Source organism: Syngnathus typhle, linkage group LG9 (assembly GCF_033458585.1).
Source record: "Syngnathus typhle isolate RoL2023-S1 ecotype Sweden linkage group LG9, RoL_Styp_1.0, whole genome shotgun sequence".
Taxonomy (NCBI): domain Eukaryota; kingdom Metazoa; phylum Chordata; class Actinopteri; order Syngnathiformes; family Syngnathidae; genus Syngnathus; species Syngnathus typhle.
Genome location: NC_083746.1, coordinates 1,185,237 through 1,203,942, shown reverse-complemented (window position 1 = coordinate 1,203,942; position 18,706 = coordinate 1,185,237). Strand labels below are relative to the sequence as shown.

At 49.4% G+C, this 18,706-nt stretch overlaps 3 protein-coding genes across 4 annotated transcripts; 1 reads left to right on the top strand and 2 right to left on the bottom strand.

Moving 5' to 3' along the window:
• Window positions 1-2,092: 2,092 nt before the first annotated feature.
• On the bottom strand, window positions 2,093-6,436 carry hibch (3-hydroxyisobutyryl-CoA hydrolase). Its single transcript, XM_061287527.1, has 14 exons — window positions 6,303-6,436; window positions 6,059-6,101; window positions 5,777-5,908; window positions 5,621-5,705; window positions 5,408-5,488; window positions 5,285-5,337; window positions 4,728-4,806; window positions 3,963-4,108; window positions 3,517-3,603; window positions 3,382-3,440; window positions 3,235-3,316; window positions 2,533-2,652; window positions 2,425-2,458; window positions 2,093-2,350 (listed from the first exon to the last, which is right to left on the bottom strand). The coding sequence occupies exons 1-14, from the start codon at window positions 6,332-6,334 to the stop codon at window positions 2,235-2,237; spliced, it is 1,149 nt and encodes a 382-aa protein (XP_061143511.1). The 5' UTR covers window positions 6,335-6,436; the 3' UTR covers window positions 2,093-2,234.
• A 3,935-nt stretch (window positions 6,437-10,371) lies between these two features.
• lss (lanosterol synthase (2,3-oxidosqualene-lanosterol cyclase)) lies at window positions 10,372-16,969 on the bottom strand. Of its 2 annotated transcripts, XM_061287119.1 has the most exons (25): window positions 16,837-16,969; window positions 16,220-16,388; window positions 15,988-16,126; window positions 15,811-15,919; window positions 15,606-15,727; window positions 15,415-15,511; window positions 15,166-15,301; window positions 14,986-15,094; window positions 14,799-14,917; window positions 14,581-14,678; window positions 14,425-14,452; window positions 14,292-14,348; window positions 14,130-14,201; window positions 13,931-13,981; window positions 13,699-13,848; window positions 13,523-13,619; window positions 13,190-13,295; window positions 12,987-13,052; window positions 12,848-12,925; window positions 12,612-12,782; window positions 12,477-12,555; window positions 11,091-12,391; window positions 10,996-11,020; window positions 10,721-10,920; window positions 10,372-10,540 (listed from the first exon to the last, which is right to left on the bottom strand). In XM_061287119.1, the coding sequence occupies exons 1-22, from the start codon at window positions 16,848-16,850 to the stop codon at window positions 12,254-12,256; spliced, it is 2,205 nt and encodes a 734-aa protein (XP_061143103.1). In that variant the 5' UTR covers window positions 16,851-16,969; the 3' UTR covers window positions 10,372-10,540; window positions 10,721-10,920; window positions 10,996-11,020; window positions 11,091-12,253. The 2 variants fall into 2 exon arrangements, with proteins under 2 accessions (XP_061143103.1, XP_061143102.1); XM_061287118.1 differs by having other exon boundaries at window positions 10,996-12,391.
• A 328-nt stretch (window positions 16,970-17,297) lies between these two features.
• On the top strand, window positions 17,298-18,703 carry ybey (ybeY metalloendoribonuclease). Its single transcript, XM_061287124.1, has 4 exons — window positions 17,298-18,043; window positions 18,173-18,304; window positions 18,376-18,444; window positions 18,570-18,703. The coding sequence occupies exons 1-4, from the start codon at window positions 17,834-17,836 to the stop codon at window positions 18,663-18,665; spliced, it is 507 nt and encodes a 168-aa protein (XP_061143108.1). The 5' UTR covers window positions 17,298-17,833; the 3' UTR covers window positions 18,666-18,703.
• Window positions 18,704-18,706: the final 3 nt, after the last annotated feature.

The following is an 18,706-nucleotide window of genomic DNA, read 5'->3' as shown; positions in this document are numbered from 1 at the left end:
ACAGCGACATCAGCCATTTTTGATCGGAGCTCGGGGACGCCGGTGGCTTGGAATTGGCGTGAAGCTCTTGCCCCAGGGACCTTGACGGATGTTACCATTCGCCCCCAACGGGATTTGAAGCCCGAGCCATTTAGAAATAAAGAAAAAAATATTTTCATGCGATTTTTGCTTTATTATTTTTCTATTGGCAAACACCCACAAGAAATTTGTTTCATTTTGATTCATTTCATGGATTGTTGTCATATTGCGTTTCTGACATGCCAAAGAAACACGAGAGGAACAATCGGAAGCGTGGGGATCAATGAAATGGAGTCTTCTATCGTTCCGTAGGCACGTGTGAAGGTTTTTGCTTTCTCTTCTGACCTACTTTCCAGACTGGATTACACGTGGACTGATTGGAGAAACTGGCCTCCGCAATCCCGCACATATTTTGGGATTATGCGCATCAAAGCCGAAACGTTGTTTGTCCTCCTTTTACACTTTGTGTGTTTATGTTAGCGCTTACTGGCTGGAGTTTCCCTTTTTTTTTTTTTTAAACTGCTGTGTTGGTTCTCACACTCGCCCTAATGACCTCCCGCCAAGTTCTGTACCGTTCCCACTCTCATAAAAGAAGGCATATTATGGAAATGTGGCTAGACAAAAAGAGTTTTTTTGACCCGTTTCCGTTCACCTTGTCGTCACCCTTTATTCCGCCCCTGGTTGTCATGGTAACAGCAGCCGTACCGCCGAATTGAGGGGGCGCGGCGGTGAGCAAGCGGCTCATTTGCACAAGACAGGACTGCCTGTTTTTCAGAGCGGAATGTGGACTTGAGCTTCGGGCTCTTTTGGCATTTTCATATTGAGGCACCTGAGAAATGTTTTGAAATTTGAAGCGTGCTAATGAATGTCGCTTTCAAGAAGTGAGCTTTCCACCTGCGGAGCCGCTGCGCTCGTCGTCCATGAAGCGGGTCACTTTTGACACACTTTTTTTTTTTTTTTTAACCTTAACGTCCCAGTTTTCACAACACCTGCTCTGGCTTGTGTAACTAGCCTGACCTTGAAAATACAGCGCAAATACACATTTTGGTGCAAGTTGACCCTTTGGAACAGTCGGCCGCCTCAGCACATGGACAATAACGATTGAAGAACCGTGATCATCTGTGGCCATTGTAGCTCTTAGTGAACTTATATTTGCTACGTGCTGAGATCGTGCAGATGCTTCGACGGGTGCGTCACATGAAACAAAGAGCAAGCGGGAGGCTGCTGCTGCTGCCGCTCTGCGGGAATCTTTATTGCTGTGCTCTTTCGACATTGTTGCGCAATAGAAATAAATTGCGTGTAAATGGGCCAGATGAGGGCGTGATCTCATCGGCTGATGATTACACAGCCAGGGTTGTTAAGGAGGGAGTGGAACAGGAAGGCCGTTGAGCCGGAGTCATAAAGTCCGGCCTTTGTGAGCGCTTCACTCCATTTTCAAGATGGCGCTTTTATCTTGTTTGGTGCCATTTATCCGCATCAATAATTGCGGGCCTGTCTCGTTTAGTGCCGTCGGCGTCAATGACAAGCTATTAGGTTTTCCTGCGGCTGCCCATTTGTTTGTTTTTTGTGTCATTTCGATCCCATCAGCAAGTCCATTTGGAACCGCTGAGCAATAAGAGATCATGTCTGTGGTTCCATTTCACTTTCACTTGATGATCCTAAAGTGGAAAAACAAAATGGAAGACTTCTCATGGATACTCGAGACTTCCTTTTTGTGGTTCTACTCTTGAAAAACACGACTAGCATATTTCATGAGGGCTGCATTTTGAAATGGAGAAGGCGACATAAGGAAGGAGTCCACACGATAAGGGGAAAAGTCACTCTTGCACTTTGCGTGTCCATCCCGAGGGAAGACAAAAAAGCACGGCCGGATGAAGCAGTTTGTTTAGATGATGAGTACGCGAGGCGCCGCCGGCTCTAAATCAGCGGAGACGCCTTGACCGTAGAAGGACATGCCAGCAGGCATCGTGACGACAAGCAAAAATGCAAAAAGGCACACAAAGCGCTTTGGGGGCGGGACATTTTCACTGGCCTAAATTCAGAAGTGGCTCAAACAAATAGCAGAAAACACAAGTTTGACTTGCTTGTTTCATTTCACATTTGATGAGACACGGCAACATGGCGTATATGACGAAAGAATTTTGGACTCATCAGCCCGGACGGGAGGAGTTTCTCGATTCAAAATTCATCGGTCACGACGGGGCATGTATTGAAGCTCACAAGGCCAGATCTTTGTCCCCGAGGGAGGTGAACCATTCCTCCACGCTGGCGTCGGTCACCTCCTCCAGGGTGGCCGGCTTCCATTTGGGAGTGTGGTCCTTGTCCACCAGTACTGCACGCACGCACAACGAGTTGAGCACCACTTCCACACCAGCAGACACGTGCGCACGGCACCAAAAAACTTACCAGCTCGGACGCCCTCGTAGAAGTCGCAGCCCCGCTGCCAAGCAAACACGGTTTGAGCTCACATGACTTTTTTCATTGCATGACAGTGCAAGTGTTGAACGTCTGTACCATGCAGGCCTGACTCAGGCGGTACTCCATGCGCAAGACGTCCTGCAGGCTGAGCGTGGTGCCGAGCTGCAGCTGTTTGAAGGTCATTTTCATGGAGGTGGGGGACATCTTGGACAAAGTCTGCGGGACCACAAGTTTATCGCTCTGATAAGCTTCCATCCAATGAGGGTCATTCAAGATTGGTGCAGAAACCAAATAGATGTTTTTATGCTTGCTTTGCTTAAAAAATGGGTCCATTTGACCCGCTACAAAACAGCGGGATTGAACAGAGTGCTTTTGCTTTATTAATCCCGAGTGTGAAGAGCAGCCAATAGTGGAGGTGTATGTGGGGGAGGGGCCGCTAATCTTCTTTTTTTTAATAATCCCCCTGGATGTAACCGCAGTGGACGGCGCAAATGGAAACGAGGTGGAAAAACAGAATTAGGCAAATGGGTTTTCGGGAGGCTTCTTTGCCCCCTCCCTGGAAGGGGATTGAGATGCAGCCCAGGAGGCCCCAAAACACCAGTAAGCCCATTAAATGCTTAGCGGCGCTAACTGCTAATTACTAAAATGGCCAGGCGCTTCAAGCCTCTTCGCACAGTGCCGAGCGCTTTTTGTTGGATCTCTTTGAGGTTGCAATCTGTCCATTGGAGCCGCAGCAAAATGAGAAGCTCGACTGTTCGAAAATGAAAACGCCAGGACATATTTGGGATGTCTGCCTACCTCCGCTTGTTTCTTTGCAAATTGTGAGCCGTCAGCCTTCAGGTTGCGCACGACGCCTTCCACGCTGGTGGCGTCGAACAGCCTGCGTGGACGACAACCACAACCATGGCCGTGCGGCCTTGCGCGTGCAGCAGTCGAGCCGCCTACCTGTCAATGTCGGCCATCTGCTGCTCCAGGACAAACGGCTTGTCACAGTCCAGGCTGCTCTGAGACAAGAACCAAATGGAAAATCAACACCCAAAGCGGGCGGGCGCCCGCCCCACTTTGGCTTCGGCTCCTCACCTCGCCATGGAAGGAATCTAAGACTCTGGCAATGTTGTCAGCAGAAGGGGACCTCAAGTCCACCAGCTCCTTCTCCAGGTTCGACATCTAGCGCGTGGCAAAATGTACGGAGCAAAGTGAGAGGGAAAATACAATCGGCGCTTTGACTCATACGGACGTCACTTTTCCAGACTGGCACGACAAGAAGCGGCTGGTGAGCTCAGGCCCTGGTTGTTATGGTAACAAAAGCCCCACCCCCACAATGTCTGCATGGACACTCAGACATCGAGGTCACGATAACTTGCAAAGGAAAGGATGAATCCAATTCATTAGCGCTTTGCCGTTCTTCGTTTCGAAACGACTCGAGCGACGATGCTCCGATGTTACCATGACGACGGATAAGGCTAAACAAATCAATAAATGCTCCCTTTTGAGGCCATTTCACAGACAATTATACAAGGTGGTACCTTGTCGGACTCGACAAAGTGAGTGGCGATTCCAGCTCGGTGCACGTCGCGGCCTTTGAGGCGGAAGCCCGTCAGAGCCAGGAAGAGGCCCAGCTTGCCCTGAAGCCTCGGCAGGAAATAACCACCTCCCACGTCGGGGAACAGACCTGCCGGCAAAAGGACAGACTTGATTGCATTGAGCGCCCCCCCCCACCCTGGTTCCAGGACGCAAGTACGTCGCAAACGTCTTATTAACGCCAGGCCAGTGCATTTAAATGCGGGGGCAAAGAAAGCAGAGATGCACATTAGACTCACGCCCAAAGGTTTCAACGGCGTTTGCGAAATGCGACGCGTGTAAAACCAAGTCGGTGCCTGCAGTGGAATTCAGCATTTGTGAGGCTTTTGCGTCTTTGTGTGGCCGAGGCTCGGCAAACGCGCCTAATCCCGCCGCCTGACCTCATTTGCGGGGGAAAATGTATTACCGTCCGTCCGTCACGCACGCCGCCGATGAGGCTTAAATGTGACGAGGTTGTCGCGGGGATATTCGCAGTTCAGCAAGAGGACGTGATTATTGTTGTGACTATATTTGTGCTGTTTGAGCATCCAAATTTAAAAGCAATTTTCGACACCGCATCATCAGGGAGCGGCCGAGCGACGGTCGTCGATTTGAAGTCTTGCGAGTAAACGGCGTCGGGCCACGACAGGCTCAAAGTATCCATCCGACTGCCGCACGCCCTCAGCTAATGTCATCAAGAAGCGCTCACTGCCTGCCTTGTTGCGGCTTACCGATAGCGGTCTCCGGCATGGCAAACATGGTTCTCTCGGTGGCCACTCGAAAGCGTCCGTGAACTGACAGGCCAACCCCCTGCGAGTGGAGAACCAGAAAACAATTTGACAAGCGTTCAGTCACGACATTGAAGACGACAGGGGGCTTGAATGACAAACACGTGGAAACCCGGCAGCAAAGCTCTCTAATGATTCATGTTGGTGATTTTCAGTGGGGGTGGGGGGAGTAAGGTCATCATTTCAATTCAAGCTATATCCGACTCCTGCAGGGTGGCAACACTGCCGCGTCATCCAATCAGACGGTACCGTGCACTCGGCGCAGGTGACGCACGGTCCTCTGCTGACCCCCTCGGAGCAAATTTCACATTGCACCTCAGTGGCGGCGCTAACTACGTGACGTCAAAACGCGCGTTGTTGCTCCTCCTGCCCCCGACCTCCACCCCATGAAGAAGCGGTGGAGCCGCCTGGAAAATGGCTTGGGGGGGGGAAGCCTTTTCTCTACCATCTGCAGCACTGTGTCACTTGAATTATGATTTCCATTGGAAAAATTCACTCACCCCTCCCATTGTTATTCCATCAATGAAGGCAATGAATGGTTTCTTGCACGTTCCTGGCAAAAATGTACAAATGTGAGAGATCGGTGGGGATTCAAGTGCAGAGAAAAGGGTGGTCAAGCTCACCTATGGCGTTGTTCAGAGTGTATTCTTCACGGAAGAAGACCTGCGAAAGAGGATCGCCAACTTTGCCCGCTTCCGTAATTGCTGAAAGGGAATCGAAAACAAAACAAATTTGACAACAGTCCGTATCGGCTTTTCCGTTATCAGAGGTGTAATATAATGTTGCGAGTGAACGATTTGAAAGCGCAGGCTTGCCGTGCAATCGCTCGTATTCACCTCGGATGTCTCCACCGGCGCAAAACGCTTTCCCGCCTGCCCCTTTGATGATCACAAGGTCCGTAGCGCTGTCACTCTCCCATTTCTGACAACGAGGCAAGGTTTTAAAGACGCACATATTGAACATTTATGCCGAGCGTGTCCGCCCGCGCGTACCTTGAGCTGAGGGTAGATGGATCGGATCATGGTTAAGTTGAGGGCGTTTAGCACTTTGGGCCTGTTCATGGTGATCACACCAGCCCGGCCCACCTTCTCCATGATAACCTCGGGCTCCACGTGACTGGACATCTAGAATCAACAATTTCATTTCATATCTAAAAATAACTAACATTGTTAAACAGTGAAAAATACACGGGCGGTCGTGTTTATTAGGCGCCGTTCGTAACCTCAAAACAAAGCATGTGGTAAAGCGGGGAGCCTAAGCAGTCGTTTTCTCACCATCTGTCCTTGGATTCGATGAAGTCTGCAGATGGCTCGGAGTCTGAAACAAGCAACAACATGACGATGACCTTCTTATTCTCCCCTAGAAGTTATTGATGAACGCTATGCCGATTGGTCGGCGAGGCAGTGATTATTTTGTTTCACAGAGTTGTCAGAAACTACAATGACCTTCCAAAACGCTCCCAGCATTTCACAACGACACCAAAGGAAACACTTCATGGTAACAAAAGAAGACAAATACCTGTGTTTAGACGTCATTATTTTAAATGACATGACTTGGATTGGGTTGGCTTGAGCGTGTGTTTTCTTCCGTGTTCACTTCCTGAAAGAGGTCGCAACTCTTCTTGATTGGTCAGTATTCGTGACGCCACAAATACCCGGATGAAAGCCGCACCAGTTCTACTTCTCCCTGGGCCCGTGCCTATTAGTGTGTGTGGGGCGACACTGACACCAACTGGACAAATGGTGCTATGACAACCAGAAGTGGGCACAGGCGTAGAAAAATACCCAAGTGTCATTTCCAAGCCCTTTTAGTTTGTGTTTTCGAACCAAAGGAAAGAAACAGAGCTGAAGCAGTATATATTGTAAATGTAAATCCCTGCGTTCTATGAGCTGAAGTTTTTCTGTAAATTTATATTGGTAATAGTTCATTTACATGACATATTTGACCAAATATGTCAAATCAGGTTTTAATGGTTAAACATAACCATGTCATGTTTTTAAAAGTTTAAATTTCTCCTATATATTTGTATTCATTTTGTTAAACACTGGATGTACTTTTGCATTGAAAAGAACACATGGCTAGCAAAAAAATTACTTTTTTTTTTTAATGGTTCAACAACAGTCACAACGACCAGGGTGGTAGCTAACGAGCAAACATCACATAACAGGGGTTGATCGCACCCTCGTTCTCTTCAGATGTTACTTGGCGGCTTCACATCTCATCTTGTGCTCATTTGGTCGAGTCTGAGTCGCTGCTGCAAGAGCTGCTGGATGACTAAAAAGGAAATCCAAGAAGAAATGGATTAATCCATTAACAAATGCTGGCAAACTGCTTTTCATAAATGCTAACATGGAACAACGAGTCTTACCCCGTGACAGTCCTTTCCTTATTTGTGCCGCTTGCCATGCTTGTGGCCATTCTTATTGCTTGTGCTTGTCATGGCAGTGACCACCGTGACCACCGTGATCACCGTGACCACCGTGATCACCGTGACCACCGTGACCTCCATGACCACCGTGACCTCCGTGACCTCCATGACCACCGTGACCACGCCCATGGTCATGGCCATGTCCATGGTCGTGTTTGTGATCATGTCCATGCCCTTGCCCGTGGCCATGCCCGTGAGCCGGTCCACAGCCTTGCTGAGGCTGAGGCGGGCATCCCCCTGGTGGATGCTGAGGAGGGTATGCCCCAGGCTGGTTGGGGTGGCCTTGGGGGTTAGGGTTCCCTTTCCAAACAGAGCAAGAAGCGCAATTAGTCGATTCAGTGACTCCTTCTGCTAAGATGCAGGCCCTTTTGAAAGTCACGGAAATACTTTTGACGGCAGGTCGAACTGAACCCTAAAGACATGGAATTGTTCCCATTGTGTCACGGGTCAAGTTGAATCATTTTGAAATTTTGCAATAACATAAAATTCATTCATCCCGTTATTGTACGTTGCAGGTCAAACATTTTAGCAACAGAAATACCGTACAGTAAATGCACCTGTTATGCTCGGTGTCAAAGAGACCCATTTGAGCGGAATAATAATATCCAATCACTTTTTGGAGGACATTACGGCTTTTCTTGAAATCGGAAACTTAAGAGGAGGATTCAAAAGTTATTAAAAGTCTGTAAAAGGGATTAAAAATAAATAAAATCAGAATAACCTTGTGGTTTACCTTGGTTTTTGCCGTACATTTTTCACCAGCAAGTGCAGCTCCTACAATTGAGATGGAAAAAACACAAGTACACAAAGTTAAGAATTTGTCAGTAAATCATGAAGGAGCAAAAAGAGAACCTCTACCTACTGCGTTGGAGTTGCAAATACAGCCGCCTGCTTTCTTTGGAGCTCCTTTTATGAGCAGCCACTCCTTGACTTGCCTCCCCATTTGCACTCCATCTCACAAGATGACATTTAGAAGCTTGTTTTGTTTTTACTATACAGCTCACATGGCGAACCTAGACAGACATCATTTGAACTCCACCACAGGCCTTTTTTTGCAGCCGTCTAATTTGCTCTTTCAATAAAGCTCTTTTGTTTCAATTCATTTTTTCCTTCTTGACAGAAATTCCACAACAAAAGTTAAGTAAATGCCCTCAAACCAGCAATGTGATTTAACACGCTCATAGAAATCACATGGTGGGGAACAAACAAAGGTGTTCATTCAGACCTCCCTTGTGACACACAACGACGTGATCGATCAAACAAAAACAAACAAGATCTCGCGCACGCACACATTAGGAGGCTGATAACATGCTACCTAGCCATTTACTAGAGGGCTTGTCGCGCATTGGGGTCACGGGGCAATTTGGCTGGGCAAGCCAGCAGTGTTCATTTCCACTCACATTTGCACTTGTGGACAATTTGGACGTGAACATGCGTGAGTTTGGAAGAGTAGGTGTCAATGCAGAAATGTTGCCCGCCGGTCAGTCAGAAAAGGTCACTTTGTCCATGTTTGTGTTTTCGCTCTGCCCATTAATTGCCTCGAGTCAGGGTTTACTTGGAAGGCGGAGGTGGCTTAGGGTTATGCCTGATGGACTTTGCTAAAGGCAAACAATGGTGAGCTCACATTGATGGACATGACCTTTTTTTGCTTCGGAGGTGTGCAGGCTTGGTGATCACCAGGTGGCACTGTGCTTTTCTTTCCTCTCCTGTTGTTTATTTCGGTACACCCCAAAATATATTCATGGTCAACAGCATTGGTGTTCCTGAGAAACGGAGATGAAAGCAAGAACATAGCGAAAACAAAATCGCACTTTATTGCAACAACCGATATACAGGAGGACACGCTGCATATGTGAACGGGTACATTTCAAGGTTATTGTATCGAACATCCTCGAACATGTACGTGGGAGGGGTGTCCATGGTGGCCGTATCCGTGGTGGCCGTATCCGTGATGGCCGTATCCGAGGTGGCCGTATCCGAGGTGGCCGTATCCGAGGTGGCCGTATCCGAGGCCGTGATGAAGGCCGTGATGAAGGCCGTGGCCGTATCCGGGGCCGTGATGAAGGCCGTGGCCGTAGCCGTGCCTAAAACCTCCGTAAGCCGGGCCTGCATGGTGGTGCACCCCCCGAGGAGTGTGTGGCCTGTGTGGACCGTACGGCATCGTCACTAAGATGAACCTAGAGTGGGAGAAAATTTGAAGGTTTGGCATTTGTCACAATTAAAATGACAAAAAAAAAATCAACCCTGGACACCAGATCCGCATATCGATACAGAATTTGGCGGACGTGTCTATTCTAGTCATAAGACGGAAAAGTTTCCCTCATCCGTTGGCAAAGTCAAACAGGAAGTCGGCCATTTCAGTTGGAAGCGGCCTTTTTGTGCAAATTGGAACAAGAAGAAGTCCAAATGGGGCCCGAGGCATCGTGAATATCAACATTTACGCATCATTTTGAGAAACGTTTCTATTTTGTCATCGTTGCTCACAGACTGTAACGCAAACAAGGAAGTAAGGTAAAGGGCAAATGTTGTCTCTGTCAAACGGGTGCGCTTTGGCACCTTTCAACCCAATTGGAGGAAATGAACAGTAATGCTCCGAGGAAAAAAAAGAGATTCTGGAGCAATAGCAATGAATAGGTCTACCTTGGTTTGCCTCGCGCTTGTCAAAATGTCAGCTTTCAAATGGTCAATCTGGAATGAAAGAAAGCAAAATTGTAAAAGGACCTTTGAGAAGTTGCCTTCAAATGTGCACACTTGCCCAACGTACCGTGCGCTCAAGTCGAGACTGGCTTGCTTGCTCACTCACTCACCTACCTGCCCACCCACCGACGGGCAGCGCTTTTATGACATTCTGCCTACAGAAAAGGAGGGCGGGGCCTAACGAAATTGCAAATTCTTGCATCAATTGCGTTGCACCAAATGACTCAACGCGTCTTGGGGAATTTCCTTTCCTGCAAAACAAGTCCTGGTGGAAATTGAAATTCAGCCCCCGGAGCCACTTTCACTCTCCACCTTGAAATTTGTGACCGTCGTGAAAAAAGTCTCGAGAATGACACAGGAAGTCTGCCTTTGCGTTACTTTGGTGTGGCCATTTTGAGTTTTCCAAATAGCTCATTTAGTCGAGCTGCCGAATGGTGAGCTTCAGAGATGTGCCACGAAAACTTCATTTGTGATTTTATTTGAAAATGCACTTTGTTACATCAAGCACAAAATGTTTTCAATCCAACCATTGTGCAAAGCGGATACTGGGAGGCCTTCCAGCTTGCTCCTTCTTCTTCTAATCGGAGTCGCTGCTGCTGCTGCTGCTGCTGCTGCAGGAGCTGCTGGAGGACTGCAAATATAAGAGCGGCGGGAAGACAACGTCACGTTTTTGCAGACGCAAAGCACATTTGCTTCCGGCTCATTTGGCTTTTCGACCTCTAAAATGTGACTTTTGTGTAATCATCAACACGGATGAAGCTACAGCTACACATTGTTGCCGTTTGTGATGACAACAGTTTGCAAAACTCACCCCGTGACACTCCTTCCCTTTCTTGTGACAGCGGCGATGCTTGTGTCCTCTCCTGTGCCGCCGCCTGCGACACTTTTTACATCCGGGCTCTCGGTCGCATCCGTGCCCGTGGCCGTGGCCATGTCCGTGGCCATGTCCGTGGCCATGCCCGTGGCCATGCCCGTGGCCATGCCCGTGGCCATGCCCACCACCACAGCGTCCTTTTGGAATTGAAACAAAAATCAGTCAGCTCTTGGGAAGGCTGAGGAAGAAGCGATGAGGAATTTCTCTCTCACCTTGCTTGTTGTGATGCATCGACGCCTGAAATGATAGCAAAACGATTCAAGACAACACAGAAGAAGTGTCCATGTGAAGAAATCCACACACTTACCGTTTGCGCTCAATGCGGATATCTTCTCGGTGTGGGTCCGTGCACATTTATTTACCTGCTGGCACACCCTCATTGTGGGAGGGGGGGTGTGTGTGATACGTGGTTAGGTGAGGACAAAAGTGTTGTTTGTTTGACAATCTGGTGAATCTCAACTATCCGGACAATGTACATGCAGACACAAAGTGCCGTCTCCACACTCTTTGCATCGGCGCGCGTGAAGAATGTTCAAGGACAACAATTGAAGGAAGAAAGAAGAATGCATGCGCTTGCTTGGGCATACAAATATATTGTGCACCACAAACAATGCCATGCAAGTGTCAAGACAACATTGGGCGTTGACGAAAAATTGGACATTTAAGGGGGATTTGGGCCATTTCGGTTTGGAAACATCCTTTTGGATTGACAAGACCACAAACGTGTCTGGGAACTGTCCTGTGATGTGGCCGGCCAGTCACATCATCACCACCACCACCACCACCACCACCACGAGGATGCACGAGTGCAGACTTGGAAAAGTGACTTGCTTTGCTCGAAGGAGGACAACATACCGTGACTCACAATTGAGTTTCAACTAGCTTTTCATATTTATTGGGATTTGTTTTCATTCTGACATTTCGGAACAATCGAAAATGACCCATGAACATCATAACGAATCAAAGCGTCACGTCAGAACAGGATGAACCAGCCTCGAGTGTTATCCTCATCACAGATCTGTTAGCTGTCACCACAAAGTGGAGATTGTTCACCTTGATTGGGCCCAAACATTTTAAAACTCGCCTTTAAACCAACCAAGCGGCCAAAGCAAAACCCGAGCTGCGCTTGAATGGAAAACTTTGGGCGTGTCAGTGTGAGTCAAAACTTGAACAATTGGACGGAGGAATATTCCTTCGTGATTGTTACGTGACTGAAATGTCCACCTCGGAGCCAGCAAGTGGAACACACGCACACACACACGGCTAATAATTCACTTTCTGGACAAAACGTAGTTGTCAGAATAGTTTTAAGGCACAAACATTGTTCTTTTACTGCTCGAGCATTTTCTCAAATGAATGGTTTGCCACTCTGCTGCTTGTAAACAAGCCATTTCCTGCTCACGAAAAAAAGTCTCAAGGCAATGCGGAGAGACACAGTTGAAATGTACCGGCTCTTCCGTTTTGACGCGTTCACAGCTTGACCTTGCCGCTCAGAGAACTGCCGGGGTTGAGAGAGGCGAAGCGGCCCAGGGTCCAAATGGGGAAGACGTTCCTGTAGGAGGTGTAGCTGATGGCGCAGCTTTTGTTGAACACGCCCGAGATATTCTCCTAAGAGGGGGACGCCACGCAAAGTCAGTCGTATTGCGCCGTCACGTTGGCTCAGGTGGAAAGCAAACAGCGAGGAGAACCTCACCTGAGGCCAGTCTCCGTTGGGCAGCTGCTTGTCCAGCAGCAGCTTGACACCTCGCTCGATGGCCCGCCGGTCAGGGTGCCTGCGGGCGGACGCGTTGACGTTTATTCACATTGAGAAGAATAAAAGAATCCTCACCTGACCGCCATGAGGCCCAACAGAGCCCAGCAGGTGTTGTGGATCTGCGCCGAGCCGCTCTGGACGTAGCGCCGTTGCTCGCACGACTCAAAGTCCTCCCCCCAGCCGCCGTCCGCCATCTGCCGATCCAGAAGGAAGCGGCAGGCGTGGCGTACCTCCGCGCAGCCGTTCCTAGCCGAGGACGGGCGCTGGCGTCAGCGTGCGACTTGGACGCAGGTGACCTCCTCCTACCTCACCTCTGATAATGGTGTCCCATACAGGCGAAGGCTTCTAAGCCAAACCAGGTCCCGTAGGTGAAGCACACGCCCCAGGACCTGAGCGGGAAACGCAGAGTCAGCGCAGAGTCAAAGCGTGAGGCGCTACGGCTGAGCGCACCCTTCCCACGATCCGTCGGGCCTCTGCGTCCTGCGACAGTACTCCAGCCCATCTTCCAGGCTCTTCCTGGGGTGCACATACAACAATCCCTTTGTGTGCTGCGGGAAAACTCCACATATCTGACAAGACTGCATTGAATTGAATCCAAAAGTGTGCAAAAAGAAAAGAACGATGCATAATGCTAATGATGCGGAGCGGCATACCTGATTTCCTCGGCGCGGTGTTCAGGATGCACCTTGTGGAAATGGCCCAGAGCCTGCATCACCGCTGACGTACATTCCACATAGGTGTAATCGATCATGATGTCACCTGGTTGGGAAAGGTGGATTCCGTCACAAGGCATCTTTTGAAGAAGGAAACGGCAACTTGTCCTTTCTTGGTCACATCTGAGTCCGACGTCAAAATTGTTGCGAGACATATTTGGCTTCTCCTTTTGCAGTCGGTTGCATGTTGCCAACACGTCTGTCCCACGGCCTGGAGTTGCGCTCGGGCTTCCGTTTTGAATGTGTCAACACAAGACAGGGTGATTGACTCACCGAAAACCTCGGAGGGGTTCAGCAGCTCGAGAAGTTTCCCCCCTCTCTTTGTTTCATACGTGGCAAAGCCGCCGTCAGAGTTTCTCATGCTCAGCAACTAGGAAGAAAAAGAGGTGACGACGGGGCTCGGCGCATACGGCTGAGCGAGCGCGGACGCTACAGCGGCGGCGACCGACCACGTTGATGGCGTCGTAGAGGCGCTGAGGCGCGACGGGCTCGCCGACGGAGGGGCGCGCCTCCTGCAGCAGCATCAGCGACTTGAGGCCCTCCGCCGTGCAGTCGGCCACGATCCAGCCGCAGTCGCGCGTGCTGAAGGGGAAGCCTCCCTGAACGCAGCCACGGGACCAAATTCAAACTGCTTCCATTTTTTTCCTTAAAAGGCTCGCTCGCGGCTGCTACGGCGTGCACCTTGTTCATTTGACGGTAGTACTTTTGGTAATCGGGAGGATTATCTGGGATCTGGTGGAGGGAGGAGAAACATGCACACAAAAAGAACAACAATTGTACGATTAATCACACTTTGATCTTTTCCTTCCTGAGCAAAATTCCAGAGTTGCTCTCTCACTTTTCCAAAAATAAGCAGCGAACGATTTCCACACTTTCTTACCTGTGTGATTGTCAGAAAGTGCCGGGCGCGTCGGAGACACTCGGCGAGCTGGGGGTTGTCCTGGGCTCCCGCCTGAAAGAGCCCAAATGATGAGGCGTTCGCCCGCCGACATCCCGACGAGTCCAACTCAAATTGCTGCCCTCGGCCTCAAGGGTGACCTACCTCAAGGAAAGCCTGAACGGCAAAGCAAGTATCCCAGAGCTGAGACCCGTTGGTGCCCTGCACAAAAGCACACGATGTAAACAAATCAATGGCTTTACATCATCTTTCAGATTAGACACAATCACTCACTCACCTGCATTTTCATACCATCCAGTCCCAGCCTAAAAGGCAAAAATGATTACATTCAGTCAGATTGCATTATTATCATCTCTTCAGTGGGTCCTGGCTTTATGTTGCGTGGCCACGTGTAACAAACGACCCAGGACCCCCGCCCCCCGTGCAGACTAACCAGAGGTAGTCGGCGATTCTGGACACGTGCTCCTGGAAGACTGCAGACGAGGGGCCGTCTACGTACCAGCGGACCAGCATGTTGATTGTCTTGGAGATCTGCAGCACAGGGCCCGGCCATCAAGTTGGTGTCACGTGGCCTGGTTGACATTTACTAATGGCCGATTTGCTTCTTTTTTTTTTCCTCCCCCCCCTTCCCAAAGTGTCTCCACTACCGACCGGGCCAATGCTGATACATTTGGTGAAGAGGTCGTCGGCCTGGATGTGCTGGTACAGTTCTTTGACGGCCATTCCTCTCAGCGTGGCGCTGTGGTGGGCCTCGTACACATTGAGCATGGCTGCAAGACGAGCGTGGCGCCCACTCCGTGTCAAAATACTTTGATTTCTTTTTCCGTTGGGAACTTACTGTAGGCTGCAGACAGCAGTTTGCTGTGTGGAGTGTACAAGTCACACGCCGCCACATTGTTGCGCTGAGCTGGCCAGTCGATGCTGGCGTAGTCTTGGACATAAAGCTCCTAGGTGGAGAGGAAACGAATGAAATTCTTTCTTCCAGGTCTATCATCGCTATGGCGCCCCCTCGTGGCACCTGTCTGAGGCCAAGGACCAGGGCGTCCTCGTCGGCCGCCAGTCTCACAGCGTAACAGTAGCTCATTGGGAGGTAGACCTGCCGACAGTGGCACCACAGCGTGGACGGGTGGGCCGGCAGCCAGCTGGGGAACAGCCTGGCGTCAAATAGAAAGAAGCGCTTCCGTCACATGCAGCAAAGTCAGCTTTGGGACCTTGAAAAACATCTTCAGCTTACACTGTCTGTTCAATTCCTAACTTTTGATCTCACCACATCTCGGGTAGGAGCGTGTTCATTCCTTCCCAGTCATAGACGTTCAAAATGGCCAACCAGAATTTACCCCAGGATGGGATGCCCGCCGCACCGCCTGCGGAGAAATAGATCGATCGGATCAATAGCTAGATCTTAATTGACCTGCAACATAAACAGGAAGGTTCGCAGTAGGCAGACTTTGTTCAAACCTTTGCTATGCAGGTTGTTCCTCGCCCGAACCAAGTCGGGATCATCCGGATCGACACCCAGAATCCGTAGCGAGGTGTAACTCAAAGCCGTGCCAAACACCGTGGACTTGTCCTCGATATGTCTGCCGACAAACAACGGGCCAAGCGAGGTCATCCTTCCTTCCTTCACATTGTGCCGCGTGCAAAAAGCTGCAAAGCGCCTTACAGGCCCCAGCCTCCATCTGGCAGCTGAACAGAGCGCAGGTATCGCACCATCTCTTTTTTCCAGCTCTGCTCCAGATGGATCTTAGCAATATGGCAAGTGATCAGTAGACCTGCACCCACATTTTGCAACTTTCATGACCAAGTTGGAATCAGTCCCTCGTCTTCACATGCGGCATACCGGGCAGCAGGAAGAGTGGTCCTCCGTAGTCCCCCGCCCAGTGGCCGTCCTCGGCTTGGAGGTGGCTGTAGAAGTTCATACCTTTCAGGGCGGCATCCACGGCCGTGCGGGCGGCTGGGGAGTCGTGCACAAACTTGCTCTGTGGTGACAAAATTGAAATCCCCATTCATCCGTATGGACTAAGGCTGGAATATTATTTTGGAAAGCACACAATATATCAACTGGTGCCTACCGTGTCCAAGCCTAAAGAATGGGCCTCTAGCATGGTCTGCTCCCTTTCTGAGGCATCCACATGCTCCAGGTATGACCAGGTCTGCCTGCCCTCGACGTTAGAAAGCCTCCAGCGCCTCAGGTCCGTAGCCGGCTCCGTCTTGTACGGTCCTCCTCGCCTCCGCAAGTGCCTGAGCAAAGACGACAAAACGTACACAGACGGAATATAAAATGTGTTGCTGCAGAAGCAAGGAAGGCCACTCAATATCCATCCATCCATCCATCCATCCATCCATCCATCCATCCATCCATCCATCTTCTGTACCGCTTGGGCCACTCAATATGTTCATCAAAAGCTAGTACGCAGTTTACTCATTTCAGTGTTGCCAACTCCAAAATACGTTGACATGAAAAAACGGAATGATATACAACACAAAAATGTGAGTTTGGAAAAACTGACTGCACTGAACCATCATGAGATGTTTCCTAATACATTGGTGAGAGGTCAAATTGAACTACTGACAGCAACTTGAACAAGTCAAAAGTTAATATATTAAAACTCATATTGGTCAGGGCAAGTACAGACGTTTCACACAAAAAGTTCTTATTTAGAGGAATTTAAGAGTGCTCAATACTTACATCTTCTCAGTCATAACTGGTACAGTCAACAAGCATCCTCCCGATGAACGAACGTCTCCAGGTACCTCCGAAGGGTCCCGCCTCTTTTGTGCTACGTGTGGTATATGTAGTGCCTAAGAAGGCAAACAGCGTTTAAGTAACCACAGGTAAAACTACATTTCCCAGCAAGCATAGCGGCAACGTTCGAGAAACACTTCAGCATGGAAAGACATGGTCAGAGAGCAGCTGACCTATCAGACAGCAAAGATGACGGCGTGTGGGCGGAATTCGTTAAGAGCTCCGCCAATCAGAACCCTCCTAGTAGGATCACTACACGTGCTCTCAAACTGCCGTTTGTTAATGAAACAACACGCTTGACGCCCTTAGTTTTCATTTTTAATACAAAGTTACAAATTAATAAATTATAAAGGGTTCAGCATTGGGGCTACAGTATTTCCGACCGAGTGTTACAAAATAAATTATATCCGGTTTCCGGTGTGCTTATTCCGGTACGTTGCGTTCGAGGCTACCGGTGAATCGAAAACGTGTCACTTGCATACGACGCGTTTCAACATCAAACTATCTGGCAAACGTGCTTGACGACCTCAATAAAGGTTTGTCGGAGATGACCGTTTGACTGACGACATCGTTCATATTTTTTGGGGCGGGTAGCTCGTCTCGTTTGGTGAAACTGTCGGCCTTTTCCTGTTTCATTGAAAGCAACACAGCCAATGTGTATTCGGCCATTGCGGAGCGTTTCATTCACCGAAATTGTGTTAAACGATAACTAAAGACAGCAGTTAAACTGCAGTTTTCTTTATCGTGTGCACCACAACATTCACCCTGAAATGATCCGTAACACTCAACCGATTGCCCTAGTGTGTACTAAACGCTGCCGGCGCGTGTCACCTTGATTTCAGACATGGCCGCTGTCGTATCATCAGTGTGACTGCAAACAATCCCCCTGTCTGTCATTAGCGATATTAAAGTATAGTATTGAAAGATCGGCTGATTTGAAATGGGTGTAGTGGTACGGAATCTTCAAAAAGTAGTTCCTCTTCGCCGCGCCCGGCTCCGCAAGGACGTGAACACCCTCAGGCACATCTTGGGCATCCAGAAGTTCGATTTGGGCGTCGTTTGTGTGGACAACCGCAGAATTCAGCACATCAACAACATTTACAGGAAGAAAAACGAACCCACCGATGTCCTCTCGTTTCCATTCCATGAGGTAAAGATCTGACTCTTGTATTGCTACCATAATGTTGATGGATGGATAGATGGTGATTGCCCCAGTTTCTCATTTGCGTTAGTCTCCTTGACAGCAATGCCTATTGGGTTGATTGGCTTGGCTTTTCAGGGTCTGCGACCCGGCAAGATGCCGTGTCCCCTCCACAGAGACGAGCTGAATCTCGGTGACATTTTCCTGGGGGTGGAGTTCCTCATGAGACAGTGTCAGGAGGAGTCCACGGATCTCCACGAAGCCCTCACCGTGAGTGATTGCACGAAACAAGTGATCCGATTCCTCGCTATGGCTTTGTTGACCACCGTGTGCGTTCGAAGGTGGTGACGACCCACGGTATTTGCCACCTGCTTGGCTACAGACACGAGACGGAGGAGGAATGGCATGAGGTATGTTCACAGAAGGTTCGACCTGATGTTGCAGGCCAAATTGACCCGATTCAAAGATTCAGATGGACTCAGGAACATGTAGCCTTTAGACGTCTTGTGTGACCTTGCTGCGCTTCTTTCCGTAGATGCTGCAGAAGGAAAGCTACATTCTTGGCGAGTACAATAGACTGACAGGGCAACATTTGATGCCCATGATGAAGCCATACCACCAAGACAGGTGACACCCACCCACCCGCTCATTAAAACACTCCAAAAGCAATCC